Here is a 19,985-nt window from a genome sequence, read left to right on the forward strand (position 1 = left end):
CAACCAAACCAATTCCCCAACACGAAGTCGGGGCCCCACACCGCTGCGGCGGTTGGCAAAATGCTGAGCCTTCTCCTGTGACAACTTCAAGTTGTCCACCACATGATTCCAAATCCGCTGCAACCTATCCACCACAGAATCCACCCCAGGACAGTCAGAAGACTCAACATGACCCGAGGAGAAATGAGGATGAAAACCAGAGTTGCAGAAGAATGGCGAAACCAAGGTAGCGGAACTAGCCCGATTATTAAGGGCAAACTCAGCCAATGGCAAGAAGGTCACCCAATCATCCTGGTCCGCAGAAACAAAACATCTCAAATAAGCCTCCAGTGTCTGATTAGTTCGCTCCGTTTGACCATTAGTCTGAGGATGGAAGGCAGATGAAAACGACAAATCAATGCCCATCTTAGCACAAAAAGATCGCCAGAATCTGGACACAAAACTGGGATCCTCTGTCGGACACGATATTCTCCGGAATGCCGTGTAAACGAACCACATTCTGAAAAAACAAAGGAACCAGATCGGAAGAGGAAGGCAACTTAGGCAAGGGTACCAAATGGACCATCTTGGAAAAACGATCACACACCACCCAGATGACAGACATTCCTTGAGACACCGGAAGATCAGAAATGAAATCCATGGAAATGTGTGTCCAAGGCCTCTTCGGGACGGGCAAGGGCAAAAGCAACCCGCTAGCACGAGAACAACAAGGCTTAGCCCGAGCACAAGTCCCACAGGACTGCACAAATGACCGCCATCCCATGACAAGGAAGGCCACCAAAAGGACCTAGCCACCAAATCTCGGGTACCAAAAATTCCCGGATGTCCTGCCAACACCGAGGAATGAACCTCGGAAATGACTCTGCTAGTCCATTTATCAGGAACAAACAGTCTGTCGGGTGGGCACGAGTCAGGTCTACCAGCCTGAAATCTCTGCAACACACGCCGCAAATCAGGAGATATGGCCGACACGATTACTCCCTCTTTAAGAATACCAGCTGGCTCCGAGACTCCAGGAGAGTCAGGCACAAAGCTCCTAGAGAGAGCATCAGCCTTAACATTCTTCGAACCAGGCAGGTACGAGACCACAAAGTCAAAACGAGAGAAAAACAATGACCAACGAGCCTGTCTAGGATTCAGGCGCTTAGCAGACTCGAGATACATCAGATTTTTGTGATCAGTCAAGACCACCACACGATGCTTAGCACCCTCGAACCAATGACGCCACTCCTCAAAGGCCCACTTCATGGCCAACAGCTCCCGATTTCCAACATCATAGTTCCGCTCAGCAGGCGAAAACTTCCTAGAGAAAAAGGCACATGGTTTCATCACAGAACAACCAGAGCCTCTCTGCGACAAAACAGCCCCAGCACCGATCTCAGAAGCATCCACTTCAACCTGAAAGGGAAGTGAGACATCAGGTTGGCACAAAACAGGCGCCGAAGTAAACCAGCTCCTGGAAGGCCTCCACGGCCGCAGGAGCCCAATTAGCCACATCAGAACCTTTCTTGGTCATATCCGTCAAAGGTTTAACAACGCCAGAAAAATTAGCAATAAAGCGACGGTAGAAATTAGCAAACCCCAAGAACTTCTGAAGACTCTTAACAGACGTGGGCTGAGTCCAATCATGAATAGCTCGGACCTTAACTGGGTCCATCTCCACAGCAAAAGGGGAGAAAATAAACCCCAAAAAGGAAACCTTCTGCACTCCAAAGAGACACTTTGAGCCCTTCACAAACAAAGCATTATCACGCAAAACCTGAAACACCATCCTGACCTGCTTTACATGAGAATCCCAATCATCCGAGAAAACTAGAATATCATCCAGATAAACAATCAAAAATTTATCCAGATACTTCCGGAAGATATCATGCATAAAGGACTGAAACACTGAAGGAGCATTAGAGAGCCCAAAGGGCATCACCAAGTATTCAAAATGACCTTCGGGCGTATTGAATGCAGTTTTCCATTCATCTCCCTGCCTAATGCGCACAAGGTTGTACGCACCACGAAGATCTATCTTAGTGAACCGCTTGGCACCCTTAATCCGAGCAAACAAGTCTGACAATAGTGGCAAAGGATACTGAAACTTAACAGTGATTTTATTCAGAAGCCGATAGTCTATACAAGGTCTCAAAGACCCGTCTTTCTTGGCCACAAAAAAGAATCCCGCACCAAGAGGGGAAGAGGATGGACGAATATGCCCCTTCTCCAAAGACTCCTTGATATAAGAACGCATCGCGGCATGCTCGGGTACAGACAAATTAAATAATCGTCCCTTAGGAAATTTACTGCCAGGAATCAAATCTATAGCGCAGTCACAGTCCCTATGAGGAGGAAGAGCACTGGACCTGGACTCACTGAATACATCCTGATAGTCACACAAATACTCAGGAACTTCTGAAGGAGTGGAAGTAGCAATAGACACCGGCGGAGAATCGCAATGAATTCCCTGACAACCCCAACTTGACACAGACATAGCTTTCCAATCCAAAACAGGATTATGGGTCTGTAACCATGGCAGACCTAAAACGACCAAATCATTCATTTTATGCAAAATAAGAAAACGAATCACCTCCCGATGTTCAGGAGTCATGCACATGGTCACTTGTGTCCAATACTGCAGTTTATTTTCCGCCAGTGGTGTAGCATCAATTCCTCTGAGAGGAATCGGAATTTTTAAAGGCTCCAGGACAAAACCGCAGCGCTTGACAAAGGACAAGTCCATAAGACTCAGGGCAGCACCTGAATCCACAAACGCCATAACAGGGTAGGAAGACAATGAACAAATTAAAGTCACAGACAAAATAAATTTAGGCTGCAAATTACCAATGGTGACAGGGCTGACAACCTTGGTTAGGCGTTTAGAGCATGCTGATATAACATGTGTAGAATCACCACAGTAAAAACACAGCCCATTCTGACGTCTATGATTTTGTCGTTCGGTTCTAATCAGGATTCTATCACATTGCATTGAGAGAGGTGTCTGTTCAGACAACACCGCCAGAGGTTTAGCGGTTTTGCGCTCCCGCAAACGCCGATCAATCTGAATAGCCAGCGCCATAGAATCATTCAGAATTGTAGGAATTGTAAAACCCACCATCACATTCTTAATGGCTTCAGAAAAGCCATTTCTGAAATTTGCGGCCAGAGCACATTCATTCCATCGAGTAAGCACGGACCATTTCTGAAATTTTTGGCAGTACACCTCAGCTTCATCCTGGCCCTGAGAGATGGCCAGTAGAGCTTTTTCTGCCTGAATTTCAAGATTAGGCTCCTCATAATGCAATCCGAGCGCCAGAAAAAACGCATCAACAATGCCGGATCTCCTGGCGCTAACGAGAAAGCCCAATCCTGAGGGTCGCCACGCAAGAAGGAGATAACAATTTTAACTTGCTGAGCTGAATCTCCAGACGAACGAGGTCTCAAAGATAGAAACAATTTACAATTATTCCTAAAATTCCTAAATTGAAATCGATCTCCAGAGAACAGCTCAGGAATGGGTATCTTAGGCTCTGACATAGGACTGCTAACAACAAAATCCTGAATGCCCTGCACACGTGCAGCAAGCTGATCCACACTAGTAATCAAGGTCTGAACATTCATGTCTGCAGCAAAGCTTCAAGCCACTCAGAGATTAAGGGGAAGAAGAAAAAAAAAAACAAAACTCAGAACTTCTTTTCTTTTAATCCCACTTCAGCAATGCATTAACTATTTCAGGCCTGGCATACTGTTATGATTCCAATGGCAGGGAATCGCAAAGTCTGCAAACATAAGTACTAGCTCAATAGGGAAGTGGTAACTAGGCTGACCATATACCTAATCCTAGCACAAACACTAATAATAGCCGGGGAACGTGCCTACGTTGGTCCTAGACGTCTCGCGCCAGCCGGAGAACTAACTAACCCTATCAGGGAAAATAAGACCTCTCTTGCCTCCAGAGAAAAGACCCCAAAGTAATACAAGCCCCCAACAAATAATAACGGTGAGGTAAGAAGAAAAGACAAACGTAAGAATGAACTAGATTTTAGCAAAGAGAGGCCCACTGACTAATAGCAGAATATAGTAAGATGGCTTATATGGTCAGCAAAAAACCCTGCAAAATATCCACGCTAAATATCCAAGAACCCCCAAACCGACTGACGGCGTGGGGGGAGAATATCAGCCCCCTAGAGCTTCCAGCGATATCAGGAATCACATATTGTACAAGCTGGACAAAAATATGAACGAAGCAAATAAACAAAAATAAGAAAGCAGGACTTAGCTTATCTTGCAAAGAACCAGGACCTGAAGACAGGAGCAAACAGAGTGAACTGATTACAACGATGCCAGGCACTGGACTGAGAATCCAGGAAGTTTAAATAGCAACACCCCAGACCTAACGAAGCAGGTGAGTATCAACCTGGGAAAGGACAATCAAGTGCCAAACCACTAGTGACCACAAGAGGGAGCCAAAAAGTATAGTTCACAACAGTCTGCCTCCTGAACGTCACTGCTTCCTGCTAACACTCGGCATAGACAGCAGGATGCAGCCCACAGGCGCCGAGGTTGCAGACCAATCAGTCTGGGGTGCCCCAAGAGTCAATATACCGCTGGAGGCAATACTGAGCAACCTCCCAAAGTTTACAGGGAGCAATGCTCTGTTGGGGGACTGGACTGAGCGATTCAGGGGTATGTTGAGAATGCACCCTGTCACGGGGTCCTTCTCCGTATCACACAATCAACAGAGCCAGCGAAGAGTGAACAATCCCAAGACCTTTATTTAGGCAAAAATACGAAAGGTCCATATAAGACCCACCACACAAAGGATAAACTAGTCCAGAACACGAATGCAGTTCAGTAACAGAATAAAAGTCCAACAATCCAGCAGACAGAGGATAGCATAGTCCACATACTCTTCTCTTCTTTCTCTCTGACGTGCTGTCAACACATCATCATTCCATACAGGACTGATCTGTGTCTCACCTCCCTGATATTTACAAGTCTCTCTCCTCATTCACAGGTCAGGAGGGGGAAGGTCTCAGGGGCGCATTGTTTCAACAAGCTAGGCCATTATGTCATTAGCATATTAGCAAACTATACTGTGGGGGCTGATATCAGATGGCAGCAACAGCCAGTCATCAATTAGCAAACAAATAGAAGTATACAGAAAAATGATACCCACATAGCATATCACACCATCACACACCATGACTCCTGCCATGAAGGCAGAGATTGCCATGATGGCCCTGGATAGAGAAGCAAGGTGCTCTGTCATGCTAAGGCCTCCCCACGAGCGAGACACCTTTACCAAGGTGTTACAAATTTTTGAGATAATGCATTTAGACCCCACGGATAATAGAGAATTGTGCCTTGTTTAGGCGTGTCCAAAGGGAAGGGTAGTCCATGACCTACTACATGAACGCACTGCAGGAGATCCATGCTGTGATTGCAAAGCAAGTCGGTGTAGTTATAGGCTCTTCTGATATTGTGTTGCGAGACCATTTAGTGACGGACCTTAGAGTTGCACTTCTTAAGTAAACCTTGTGTGAGCACCTGTGAGCTAATCCGCACATGACTTTTTCATAAATCAGGGCGGAGGTGTGCATAAGGGAGCAGGGGACTGCAGCCTTGGCAGGGATGGTCCGGAGCTGTGAAGTACCCACGCCGAACGAGGAAGAGCCGGAGTGGTCCCTTGAATTACAGCAGGGAATGTTGAAACTGAGGGCAGAAATCGAGAGCCTGAAGGAAGTCCTTGCTGCTACCTTGGAGTCCAAAGCCATACCCCAGGGTAACTTATGGCAAGGGATGAAAGACGATAGAAGAGAGATGCGGAGCATAACACAAACTCCAGCAGCAGTCCCAAAATTGAATTCCATGTCCTGGGGTGAAAAGCGATTACAGAAGGGGTATGCCTATCGTGGAGGATGGCGATTCGACCAAAGTGTCCACCAGACAGGCGCAGAAGTGAGTGCTGGACATGTGGAAGAATGGGGCACCTGTCCAGAAGCCCCATGAGAGACAAGCGACAGCGAAGATTCACTCACCCTTCCGAAGGTCATGCCAACTGGAGAGAGTGCTGCCCCTGGAGGAAATGGTATGGAGAGAAGAGGGGAGCCGCACCCAGAGCCACGACATTGAGAAGAGAGGGAGAAGATGTCGACTGTCTACAGTGAGAAGTCTGTGCTGCTCCGTTGTGTGGAGGTGAATCAGGTGGAACGCCAAATTGGATCCAATGGTCCTATCTGTGAGGATCAACCCGAAGGAGGGGAGAAAGTGTCAAGTGTCCCTGAAACGTTCACTCCCACGGTTCCCGATGTTGATGAGGAAGAACCCCTGCCTCGTTCAGACATGGATAGTTCGTGCCGCTAGTCCAAGGGAAGTATATAGGCTTGAAACTCCAGAGATAGCTGCTCCGATGGAGCTGGCCGTCCCCGGAAACCCAACCTGGCTCTACCACTCAACCTGAAGTTCTGAGTACTCCTAATGAGCAAAGTCAAGAGGAGCTTCAGTTAATGTCCCCTGTGCCCAGTAATGAGGAATCTCCAGCACATCCCTCCACCTGCAGAGCCGCACACCACGTATATGGCTGTTCTGTGCGCACAGGATATGTGATGAGGTCACAGAAGGGGAGGAGTCAGGGGTCACATGATCAGGGGCCTCAGTGTATGATGTGAATGAAGCGGAGTCGCACATGTACAATGTGTGTATGGCACAGAGCAGCGTGAGCGTGGAGAGGAATGTGCACAGAGCATGTACGGAGAGGAGTGTATACCTCACCAATTTACTACTCCATTCACTCCTGGACACATGCCTATACGCTCTGTTCATATGACAGACATTCCTTGAGACACCGGAAGATCAGAAATGAAATCCATGGAAATGTGTGTCCAAGGCCTCTTCGGGACGGGCAAGGGCAAAAGCAACCTGCTAGCACGAGAACAACAAGGCTTAGCCCGAGCACAAGTCCCACAGGACTGCACAAATGACCGCACATCCCGTGACAAGGAAGGCCACCAAAAGGACCTAGCCACCAAATCTCGGGTACCAAAAATTCCCGGATGTCCTGCCAACACCGAGGAATGAACCTCGGAAATGACTCTGCTAGTCCATTTATCAGGAACAAACAGTCTGTCGGGTGGGCACGAGTCAGGTCTGTTGTGAATTAGACTTTTTGGCTCCCTCTTGTGGTTACTAGTGATATGACTCTGGGATTGTCTTTCCTCAGTTTGGCTCCCACCTGGGCCGTTAGTCCAGGGGTGTTGCTATATAAACTTCCTGGATCCTTAGTCCAGTGCCTGGCATCGTTGTAATCAGATCCTTCTGTTTGCTCCTGTCTGCTGGTCCTGGTTCGTGCAAAATTAAGCTAAGTCCTGCTTCTTTGTTTTTTGGTTAATTGCTTTGCTCTTATTTTTGTCCAGCTTGTACTAAATGTGATTCCTGACTTTGCTGGAAGCTCTAGGGGGCTGGTGTTCTCCCCCCGGGCCATTAGACAGTTCGGGGGTTCTTGAATATCCAGCGTGGATATTTTGATAGGGTTTTTGCTGACCATATAAGTCATCTTACTATATTCTGCTATTAGCTAGTGGGCCTCTCTTTGCTAAATACCTAGCTCATTCTTACGTTTGTCTTTTCCTCTTACCTCACCATTATTATTTGTTGGGGGCTTGTATCCTACTTTCGGGGTCTTTTCTCTGCAGGCAAGAAAGGTCTTTCTTTTCCCTTCTAGGGTTAGTTAGTTCTCCGGCTGGCGCGAGACGTCCAGAACCAACGTAGGCACGTTCCCCGGATGCTGCTATTTGTGGTGCTAGGATTAGATATATGGTCAGCTCAGTTACCACTGCCCTATGAGCTGGTTTTTTATGTTTGCAGACTTAGTAATTATTTCTGAGACCCTCTGCCATTGGGGTCATAACAGTATGCCAGGCCAACATTGAATGTTTAATGCATTGCAGAAGTGGGATTATAAGAAAGGAAATTCTGAGTTTTTTTTTTTTTTCCTCTCTTCCTCCCCTTTACCTCTGAGTGGCTTGTGCTTGCTGCAGACATGAATGTCCAGACCTTGATTACAAGTGTAGACCAGCTTGCTGCTCGTGTGCAGGGTATACAAGATTTTGTTACCAGTAGTCCTATGTCTGAACCTAAAATACCTATTCCTGAACTGTTTTCTGGAGACCGATTTAAGTTTAGGAATTTCAGGAATAATTGTAAATTGTTTCTATCTCTGAGACCCCGTTCATCTGGAGATTCAGCTCAGCAAGTTAAAATTGTTATCTCTTTTTTACGGGGCGACCCTCAGGATTGGGCTTTCTCGCTAGCGCCAGGAGATCCGGCATTGGCAAATATTGATGCGTTTTTTCTGGCGCTCGGATTGCTTTACGAGGAACCCAATCTTAAAGTTCAGGCAGAAAAAGCCTTGCTGGCTATTTCTCAGGGCCAGGATGAAGCTGAAGTGTATTGCCAAAAATTTCGGAAATGGTCCGTGCTTACTCAGTGGAATGAGTGTGCTCTGGCCGCAAATTTCAGAAATGGCCTTTCTGAAGCCATTAAGAATGTGATGGTGGGTTTCCCCATTCCTACAAGTCTGAATGATTCCATGGCGCTGGCTATTCAAATTGACCGGCGTTTGCGGGAGCGCAAAACCGCTAATCCTCTGGTGGTGTTGTCTGAACAAACACCTGATTTAATGCAATGTGATAGAATTCAGACTAGAAATGAGCGGAAGAATCATAGACGTCAGAATGGGTTGTGTTTTTACTGTGGTGATTCTACACATGTTATATCAGCATGCTCTAAACGCCTAACAAGGGTTGTTAGTCCTGTCGCCATTGGTAATTTGCAACCTAAATTTATTTTGTCCGTGACTTTAATTTGCTCATTGTCTTCTTACCCTGTTATGGCGTTTGTGGATTCAGGTGCTGCCCTGAGTCTTATGGATCTGTCATTTGCCAAGCACTGTGGTTTTGTTCTTGAGCTGTTGGTAAATCCTATTCCTCTTAGAGGTATTGATGCTACGCCATTGGCGGAAAATAAACTGCAGTTTTGGACGCAGGTAACCATGTGCATGACTCCTGAACATCGGGAGGTGATTCGTTTTCTTGTTCTGCATAAAATGCATGATTTGGTCGTTTTGGGTCTGCCATGGTTACAGACCCACAATCCAGTCTTGGATTGGAAGGCAATGTCTGTGTCAAGTTGGGGCTGTCAGGGAATTCATGCTGATTCCCCGCCGGTGTCTATTGCTTCCTCTACTCCTTCGGAAGTTCCTGAGTATTTGTCTGATTATCAGGATGTATTCAGCGAGTCCATGTCCAGTGCTCTGCCTCCTCATAGGGACTGTGACTGCGCCATAAATTTGATTCCAGGTAGTAAATTTCCTAAGGGAAGACTATTTAATCTGTCTGTACCTGAGCATGCCGCAATGCGTTCGTATATCAAGGAGTCTCTGGAGAAGGGGCATATCCGTCCATCCTCTTCCCCTCTTGGTGCGGGATTCTTTTTTGTGGCCAAGAAGGACGGATCTTTGAGACCTTGTATTGACTATCGGCTTCTGAATAAAATCACTGTTAAATTTCAGTATCCTTTGCCTCTGTTGTCGGACTTGTTTGCCCGGATTAAAGGTGCCAAGTGGTTCACCAAGATAGATCTTCGTGGTGCGTACAACCTTGTGCGCATTAAGCAAGGAGATGAATGGAAGACAGCATTTAATACGCCCGAAGGTCATTTTGAGTACTTGGTGATGCCTTTTGGGCTCTCTAATGCTCCCTCAGTGTTTCAGTCCTTTATGCATGATATTTTCCGGAAGTATCTGGATAAATTTATGATAGTTTATCTGGATGATATTCTGGTTTTCTCTGAAGATTGGGACTCACATGTGGAGCAGGTCAGGATGGTGTTTCAGGTTTTGCGTGAGAATGCTTTGTTTGTTAAGGGCTCAAAGTGTCTCTTTGGAGTACAGAAGGTTCCCTTTTTGGGGTTTATTTTTTCCCCTTCTGCTGTGGAGAAGGACCCAGTCAAGGTCCGAGCTATTCATGATTGGACTCAACCCACGTCAGTTAAGAGTCTTCAGAAGTTCTTGGGTTTTGCTAACTTCTACCGTCGTTTTATCGCTAATTTTTCTAGCGTTGTTAAACCTTTGATGGATATGACCAAGAAAGGTTCTGATGTTGCTAACTGGGCTCCTGCAGCCGTGGAGGCGTTCCAAGAGTTGAAGCGCCGGTTTACTTCGGCACCTGTTTTGTGCCAGCCTGATGTCTCACTTCCCTTTCAGGTCGAAGTGGATGCTTCTGAGATTGGGGCAGGGGCCGTTTTGTCGCAGAGAGGCCCTGGTTGCTCGGTAATGAGACCATGTGCTTTCTTTTCTAGGAAGTTTTCGCCTGCTGAGCGGAATTATGATGTTGGCAATCGGGAGTTGCTGGCCATGAAGTGGGCATTTGAGGAGTGGCGTCATTGGCTCGAGGGTGCTAAGCATCGTGTGGTGGTCTTGACTGTTGTGGATTCTGTTTTTGGGCTCCCTCTGGTGGTTACAACTGGTACTGGGTGACTTTGGTGGTTTGCGGTCTCTGGTTTCCACCTGTCCATCAGAGGCTTGGTGTTTCCTATTTAACCTGGCTTTCCTGTCATTTCCTTGCCGGCTATCAATGTATCCAGGGCTGGACTGGCCATAGGGCACTTCTGGCAAATGCCAGAAGGGCCGGTGCCAGTGGTGGGCCGCTCAATCCGCCGCCCCCGCCGTCGCATTCAACTATACCGGCGTATAGACGCCGGTACAGTTGAATGCAATGATGGAGGAGAGAGCGTCTACAGACGCTCCTCTCCCATCATTCCCCGCTCTGCCTCTGACACTGCGGGTGCGCGATGATGTCATATCATCGCGCACCTGCTGTGTCCCGGGCAGACTGCAGCTGCTGAGACAGGAGCAGGAACCAGGAAGCAACGCTGGGCACGAGGAGAGGTGAGGAGAGTTTTTTTTTTTCCGGACTGTGGGGCCATTCTCGGAGGAGGTGAGGGGAGGAAGAGAAGAGATGTGGGCTGTATATAGTTCTCTGTGGGCTGTGCTCTGTGCTGTATACTGCTGTGGGCTGTATATAGTTCTCTGTGGGCTGTGCTCTGTGCTGTATACTGCTGTGGGCTGTATATAGTTCTCTGTGGGCTGTGCTCTGTGCTGTATACTACTGTGGGCTGTATATAGCTCTCTGTGGGCTGTGCTCTGTGCTGTATACTACTGTGGGCTGTATATAGCTCTCTGTGTGCTGTGCTCTGTGCTGTATACTACTGTGGGCTGTATATAGTTCTCTGTGGGCTGTGCTCTGTGCTGTATACTGCTGTGGGCTGTATATAGCTCTCTGTGGGCTGTGCTCTGTGCTGTATACTACTGTGTGCTCTGTGCTATATATAGTTCTCTGTGGGCTGTGCTCTGTGCTGTATACTGCTGTGGGCTGTATATAGCTCTCTGTGGGCTGTGCTCTGTGCTGTATACTACTGTGTGCTCTGTGCTATATATAGTTCTCTGTGGGCTGTGCTCTGTGCTGTATACTGCTGTGGGCTGTATATAGTTCTCTGTGGGCTGTGCTCTGTGCTGTATACTGCTGTGGGCTGTATATAGTTCTCTGTGGGCTGTGCTCTGTGCTGTATACTACTGTGGGCTGTATATAGCTCTCTGTGGGCTGTGCTCTGTGCTGTATACTACTGTGGGCTGTATATAGTTCTCTGTGGGCTGTGCTCTGTGCTGTATACTGCTGTGGGCTGTATATAGCTCTCTGTGGGCTGTGCTCTGTGCTGTATACTACTGTGTGCTCTGTGCTATATATAGTTCTCTGTGGGCTGTGCTCTGTGCTGTATACTGCTGTGGGCTGTATATAGCTCTCTGTGGGCTGTGCTCTGTGCTGTATACTACTGTGTGCTCTGTGCTATATATAGTTCTCTGTGGGCTGTGCTCTGTGCTGTATACTGCTGTGGGCTGTATATAGCTCTCTGTGGGCTGTGCTCTGTGCTGTATACTACTGTGTGCTCTGTGCTATATATAGTTCTCTGTGGGCTGTGCTCTGTGCTGTATACTGCTGTGGGCTGTATATAGTTCTCTGTGGGCTGTGCTCTGTGCTGTATACTGCTGTGGGCTGTATATAGTTCTCTGTGGGCTGTGCTCTGTGCTGTATACTACTGTGGGCTGTATATAGCTCTCTGTGGGCTGTGCTCTGTGCTGTATACTACTGTGGGCTGTATATAGTTATCTGTGGGCTGTGCTCTGTGCTGTATGCTACTGTGGGCTGTATATAGTTCTCTGTGGGCTGTGCTCTGTGCTGTATATAGTTCTCTGTGGGCTGTGCTCTGTGCTGTATACTACTGTGGGCTGTATATAGCTCTCTGTGGGCTGTGCTCTGTGCTGTATACTACTGTGGGCTGTATATAGTTCTCTGTGGGCTGTGCTCTGTGCTGTATACTGCTGTGGGCTGTATATAGCTCTCTGTGGGCTGTGCTCTGTGCTGTATACTACTGTGTGCTCTGTGCTATATATAGTTCTCTGTGGGCTGTGCTCTGTGCTGTATACTACTGTGGGCTGTATATAGTTATCTGTGGGCTGTGCTCTGTGCTGTGTGCTACTGTGGGCTGTATATAGTTCTCTGTGGGCTGTGCCCTGTGCTGTATATAGTTCTCTGTGGGCTGTGCTCTGTGCTGTATACTACTGTGGGCTGTATATAGTTCTCTGTGGGCTGTGCTCTGTGCTGTATACTACTGTGTGCTGTATATAGTTCTCTGTGGGCTGTGCTGTATATAGTACTCTGTGGGCTGTGCTGTATATAGTACTCTGTGGGCTGTGCTGTATATAGTACTCTGTGGGCTGTGCTGTATATAGTACTCTGTGGGCTGTGCTGTGTATAGTACTCTGTGGGCTGTGCTGTATATAGTACTCTGTGGGCTGTGCTGTATATAGTACTCTCTGGGCTGTGCTGTATATAGTACTCTCTGGGCTGTGCTGTATATAGTACTCTCTGGGCTGTGCTTTATATAGTACTCTGGGCTGTGCTGTATATAGTACTCTGGGCTGTGCTTTATATAGTTCTCTGTGGGCTGTGCTGTATATAGTTCTCTGTGGGCTGTGCTGTATATATTACTTTGTGGGCTGTGCTGTATATATTACTTTGTGGGCTGTGCTGTATATATTACTCTGTGGGCTGTGCTGTATACTACTGTGTGGGCTGTGTTATCTACTACGCGAGCTGTGCTATAGTATGCAGGCTGTGCTGTATACTATGCGGTTTGTGCTATATAATATGCGGGCTTTGCTATATACTATGGGGAGTATATTATATTCTATGGGGGAGGCCATGTTATGTACTATGTGGCTGTGTTATATACTATTGTGGGGGTATATTATATTCTATGGGGGAGGCTGCGTTATATACTATGGGGGGCTGCATTATATTCTATGGGGGGCTACATTATATATTATGGGGAGGTGGGCTGTATTATATTCTATGGGGGTTACATACTCTGGGGTGGCTGCATTATACTCTGTGGGGTGGCTGCATTATACTCTGGGGTGGCTGCATTATACTCTGGGGTGGCTGCATTATACTCTGGGGTGGCTGCATTATACTCTGGGGTGGCTGCATTATACTATATGTGGGCTGCATTATACTGTATCGAGGACTATGGGGAATACGTTATACTATATGAAGAACTATGGGGTGCATTATACTATGGGAAGTGAATTGTACTACATGGATGACTGTGGCGGTGCATTATACTATATGGAGCACTATGAGGATTGTATTATGCTATATGGAGGACTATGAGGATTGTATTATGCTATATGGAGGACTATGAGGAGTGTATTATACTATGTGGAGGACTGAGCAGTGTATTTTAATATATGGAGGACTATAGGGAGTGTATTATACTATATGGAGGACTATGGAGCACATTATAATATATGGAGGACTATGGGGTGTATTTTACTAAACAAGTAAAATGCTGTATATTCGGATTGTTTTTGCTGGAACAAAAAGCCTTGTTGTCAGCAGCACATTGCCAGTGTAAACTGTAGATGTGCTGCTGAAAACATGATACTGTATGGTGATCTATTAGTGATCGTTCTGTCTCATCATTATTCCTCAGCTGGTGGAAAGAGGCCGGGAAACAAGCGTTGAACAACTTCAGTATTGTCGATCAAACTCGTTTAGCGGCCTGAACTCAGCGCACGTAAATACAACAGAAAGGCTTCTGTGTGATGTGCAATATGTTAGCATTTGGGGACCCATTTTAAACTTTGCCTAGGGCCCCACTTTGCCTAAAACCGGCCCTGCCTACAAGTGTACAAAGATATTATACAGTCACCAGGTGACAAGTGGGCCTGTGTAACTTCAAATGCCAGGGCTGAATTTTAGTCCCAGTCCGGCCCTGAATGTATCAGTGTGTCTCTGTTACCTTTGCTACCTGCTCCTAGGCCTTCAAGACAAGCTAAGTCTGGATTTCCCTGTTTCATGTTTGCTTTCATGTTTTTAGTCCAGCTTGCAGATATGTAATTCTCTGCTGCTGGTTGCTCTAGTGGGCTGAAATTACCACTCATGTACCATGAGTTGGCACATGAGTTCAAGTAATTTCAGGATGGTATTTTGAAGGGTTTTAAGCTGACCGCGCAGTTCACCTTTTGTATCCTCTGCTATCTAGCTTAAGCGGGCCTCATTTTGCTGAATCTGTTTTCATAACTACGTTTGTGCCTTCCTCTCATTTCACCGTCATTATATGTGGGGGGCTGCTATTTCTGTGGGAATATTTCTCTGGAGGCAAGATAGGTCTGTGATTCTTCTGATAGGGGTAGCTAGATCTCTGGCTGGCGCGAGACGTCTAGAGTCCCCCCAGGAACGTTCCCCGGCTGCTGTTAGTTGAGTGTTGAGGTTCAGGATCGCGGTCAGCTCAGGTTCCATCACCCTAGAGCTCGTCTTTTTGCCCGTGTTATGTGTTTAATTCCCTGCCATTGGGAACATGACACTTGACTGATCACAAAAATTTGATGTATCTCGAGTCTGCTAAACGCCTGAATCCTAGACAGGCCCGCTGGTCATTGTTTTTCTCCCGTTTTGACTTTGTGGTCTCGTATTTACCAGGTTCAAAGAATGTGAAGGCTGATGCTCTTTCAAGGAGCTTTGTGCCTGACTCTCCTGGAGTCGCAGAACCAGTTGGTATTCTTAAAGAGGGAGTTATCTTGTCGGCCATTTCTCCTGATTTGCGACGTGTGTTGCAGAGATTTCAGGCTAGTAGACCTGACTCTTGTCCACCTGACAGACTGTTTGTTCCTGATAAGTGGACCAGCAGAGTCATTTCCGAGGTTCATTCCTCGGTGTTGGCAGGGCATCCGGGAATTTTTGGCACCAGAGATCTGGTGGCTAGGTCCTTTTGGTGGCCTTCCTTGTCACGGGATGTGCGGTCATTTGTGCAGTCCTGTGGGACTTGTGCTCGAGCTAAGCCTTGCTGTTCTCGTGCCAGTGGGTTGTTCTTGCCCTTGCCTGTCCCGAAGAGGCCTTGGACACACATTTCCATGGATTTCATTTCAGATCTCCCGGTGTCTCAGGGCATGTCTGTCATCTGGGTGGTATGTGATCGCTTTTCTAAAATGGTCCATTTTGTGCCTTTGCCTAAGCTGCCTTCCTCTTCCGATCTGGTTCCTGTGTTCTTTCAGAATGTGGTTCGTTTGCACGGCATTCCTGAGAATATTGTGTCTGACAGAGGATCCCAGTTTGTTTCCAGGTTCTGGCGATCCTTTTGTGCTAGGATGGGCATTGATTTGTCGTTTTCGTCTGCCTTTCATCCTCAGACTAATGGACAAACGGAGCGAACTAATCAGACTCTGGAGGCTTATTTGAGGTGTTTTGTTTCGGCAGATCAGGATGATTGGGTGACCTTCTTGCCGTTGGCTGAGTTTGCCCTTAATAATCGGGCTAGTTCCGCTACTTTGGTTTCGCCATTTTTCTGCAACTCTGGTTTCCATCCTCGTTTTTCCTCGGGACATGTGGAGCCTTCTGACTGTCCTGGGGTAGATTCTGTGCTGGATAGGTTGCAGCAGATCTGGAATCATGTGGTGGACAACTTAAAGTTGTCACAGGAGAAGGCTCAGCGTTTTGCCAACCGCCGCCGCGGTGTGGGTCCCCGACTTCGTGTTGGGGATTTGGTATGGCTGTCTTCTCAATTTGTTCCTATGAAGGTCTCCTCTCCTAAATTTAAGCCTCGCTTCATCGGTCCTTACAAGATATTGGAAATCCTTAATCCTGTGTCCTTTCGCTTGGATCTTCCGGTGTCGTTTGCCATTCACAACGTGTTCCATAGGTCTTTGTTGCGGCGGTACGTTGTACCTGTGGTTCCTTCTGTTGAGCCTCCTGCTCCGGTGTTGGTTGAGGGCGAGTTGGAGTACATGGTGGAGAAGATCTTGGATTCTCGTCTCTCCAGACGGAGGCTTCAGTATCTGGTCAAGTGGAAGGGCTATGGTCAGGAGGATAATTCCTGGGTGGTTGCTTCTGATGTGCATGCGGACGATTTAGTTCGTGCCTTTCACGCTGCTCATCCTGATCGCCCTGGTGGTCTTGGTGAGGGTTCGGTGACCCCTCCTTAAGGGGGGGGTACTGTTGTGAATTAGACTTTTTGGCTCCCTCTTGTGGTTACTAGTGATATGACTCTGGGATTGTCTTTCCTCAGTTTGGCTCCCACCTGGGCCGTTAGTCCAGGGGTGTTGCTATATAAACTTCCTGGATCCTTAGTCCAGTGCCTGGCATCGTTGTAATCAGATCCTTCTGTTTGCTCCTGTCTGCTGGTCCTGGTTCGTGCAAAATTAAGCTAAGTCCTGCTTCTTTGTTTTTTGGTTAATTGCTTTGCTCTTATTTTTGTCCAGCTTGTACTAAATGTGATTCCTGACTTTGCTGGAAGCTCTAGGGGGCTGGTGTTCTACCCCGGGCCGTTAGACGGTTCGGGGGTTCTTGAATATCCAGCGTGGATATTTTGATAGGGTTTTTGCTGACCATATAAGTCATCTTACTATATTCTGCTATTAGCTAGTGGGCCTCTCTTTGCTAAATACCTAGCTCATTCTTACGTTTGTCTTTTCCTCTTACCTCACCGTTATTATTTGTTGGGGGCTTGTATCCTACTTTCGGGGTCTTTTCTCTGGAGGCAAGAAAGGTCTTTCTTTTCCCTTCTAGGGTTAGTTAGTTCTCCGGCTGGCGCGAGACGTCTAGAACCAACGTAGGCACGTTCCCCGGCTGCTGCTATTTGTGGTGCTAGGATTAGATATATGGTCAGCTCAGTTACCACTGCCCTATGAGCTGTTTTTTTGTGTTTGCAGACTTAGTAATTATTTCTGAGACCCTCTGCCATTGGGGTCATAACACAGGTCTACCAGCCTGAAATCTCTGCAACACACGCCGCAAATCAGGAGATATGGCCGACACGATTACTCCCTCTTTAAGAATACCAGCTGGCTCCGAGACTCCAGGAGAGTCAGGCACAAAGCTCCTAGAGAGAGCATCAGCCTTAACATTCTTTGAACCAGGCAGGTACGAGACCACAAAGTCAAAACGAGAGAAAAACAATGACCAACGAGCCTGTCTAGGATTCAGGCGCTTAGCAGACTCGAGATACATCAGATTTGCCAGAAGTGCCCTATGGCCAGTCCGGCCCTGGATACATTGATAGCCGGCAAGGAAATGACAGGAAAGCCAGGTTAAATAGGAAACACCCAGCCTCTGATGGACAGGTGGAAACCAGAGACCGCAACCCACCAAAGTCACCCAGTACCAGTTGTAACCACCAGAGGGAGCCCAAAAACAGAATCCACAACAGTCAAGACCACCACACGATGCTTAGCACCCTCGAGCCAATGACGCCACTCCTCAAAGGCCCACTTCATGGCCAACAACTCCCGATTTCCAACATCATAGTTCCGCTCAGCAGGCGAAAACTTCCTAGAGAAAAAGGCACATGGTTTCATCACAGAACAACCAGAGCCTCTCTGCGACAAAACAGCCCCAGCACCGATCTCAGAAGCATCCACTTCAACCTGAAAGGGAAGTGAGACATCAGGTTGGCACAAAACAGGCGCCGAAGTAAACTGGCGCTTCAGCTCCTGGAAGGCCTCCACGGCCGCAGGAGCCCAATTAGCCACATCAGAACCTTTCTTGGTCATATCCGTCAAAGGTTTAACAACGCCAGAAAAATTAGCAATAAAGCGACGGTAGAAATTAGCAAACCCCAAGAACTTCTGAAGACTCTTAACAGACGTGGGCTGAGTCCAATCATGAATAGCTCGGACCTTAACTGGATCCATCTCCACAGCAGAAGGGGAGAAAATAAACCCCAAAAAGGAAACCTTCTGCACTCCAAAGAGACACTTTGAGCCCTTCACAAACAAAGCATTATCACGCAAAACCTGAAACACCATCCTGACCTGCTTTACATAAGAATCCCAATCATCCGAGAAAACTAGAATATCATCCAGATAAACAATCAAAAATGTATCCAGATACTTCCGGAAGATATCATGCATAAAGGACTGAAACACTGAAGGAGCATTAGAGAGCCCAAAGGGCATCACCAAGTACTCAAAATGACCTTCGGGCGTATTAAATGCAGTTTTCCATTCATCTCTCTGCCTAATGCGCACAAGGTTGTACGCACTACGAAGATCTATCTTGGTGAACCACTTGGCACCCTTAATCCGAGCAAACAAGTCCGACAATAGTGGCAAAGGATACTGAAACTTAACAGTGATTTTATTCAGAAGCCGATAGTCTATACAAGGTCTCAAAGACCCGTCTTTCTTGGCCACAAAAAAGAATCCCGCACCAAGAGGGGAAGAGGATGGACGAATATGCCGCTTCTCCAAAGACTCCTTGACATAAGAACGCATCGCGGCATGCTCGGGTACAGACAAATTAAATAATCGTCCCTTAGGAAATTTACTGCCAGGAATCAAATCTATAGCGCAGTCACAGTCCCTATGAGGAGGAAGAGCACTGGACCTGGACTCATTGAATACATCCTGATAGTCACACAAATACTCAGGAACTTCTGAAGGAGTAGAAGAAGCAATAGACACCGGCGGAGAATCGCAATGAATTCCCTGACAACCCCAACTCGACACAGACATAGCCTTCCAATCCAAAACTGGATTATGGGTCTGTAACCATGGCAGACCTAAAACGACCAAATCATTCATTTTATGCAGAACAAGAAAACGAATCACCTCCCGATGTTCAGGAGTCATGCACATGGTCACTTGTGTCCAATACTGCGGTTTATTTTCCGCCAGTGGCGTAGCATCAATTCCTCTGAGAGGAATAGGAATTTTTAAAGGCTCCAGGACAAAACCACAGCGCTTGGCAAACGACAAGTCCATAAGACTCAGGGCAGCACCTGAATCCACAAACGCCATAACAGGGTAGGAAGACAATGAGCAAATTAAAGTCACAGACAAAATAAATTTAGGCTGCAAATTACCAATGGTGACAGGACTGACAACCTTTGTTAGGCGTTTAGAGCATGCTGATATAACATGTGTAGAATCACCACAGTAAAAACACAGCCCATTCTGACGTCTATGATTTTGTCGTTCGGTTCTAGTCAGGATTCTATCACATTGCATTGAGACAGGTGTCCGTTCAGACAACACCGCCAGAGGATTAGCGGATTTGCGCTCCCGCAAACGCCGATCAATCTGAATAGCCAGCGCCATAGAATCATTCAGACTTGTAGGAATTGAGAAACCCACCATCACATTCTTAATGGCTTCAGAAAGGCCATTTCTGAAATTTGCGGCCAGAGCACATTCATTCCATTGAGTAAGCACGGACCATTTCCGAAATTTCTGGCAATACACTTCAGCTTCATCCTGGCCCTGAGAGATAGCCAGTAGAGCTTTTTCTGCCTGAATTTCAAGATTAGGCTCCTCATAAAGCAATCCGAGCGCCAGAAAAAACGCATCAACATCCGCCAATGCCGGATCTCCTGGCGCCAACGAG

General features: G+C 47.1%; 1 protein-coding gene across 1 annotated transcript in view; it reads right to left on the minus strand.

The window, feature by feature from the left end:
• Positions 1-6,479, minus strand: part of LOC143767388 (gastrula zinc finger protein XlCGF66.1-like) — a 69,034-nt gene extending 62,555 nt beyond the window's left edge. Inside the window, exon 1 of the mRNA XM_077255695.1 lies at positions 6,027-6,479. Within this exon, the coding sequence (XP_077111810.1) occupies positions 6,027-6,041 (15 nt within the window). The 5' untranslated portion in view covers positions 6,042-6,479. The remainder of the gene's footprint in view (positions 1-6,026) is intronic.
• Between the last annotated feature and the right edge of the window lie 13,506 nt (positions 6,480-19,985).

Source organism: Ranitomeya variabilis, chromosome 4 (genome assembly GCF_051348905.1).
Source record: "Ranitomeya variabilis isolate aRanVar5 chromosome 4, aRanVar5.hap1, whole genome shotgun sequence".
Taxonomy (NCBI): domain Eukaryota; kingdom Metazoa; phylum Chordata; class Amphibia; order Anura; family Dendrobatidae; genus Ranitomeya; species Ranitomeya variabilis.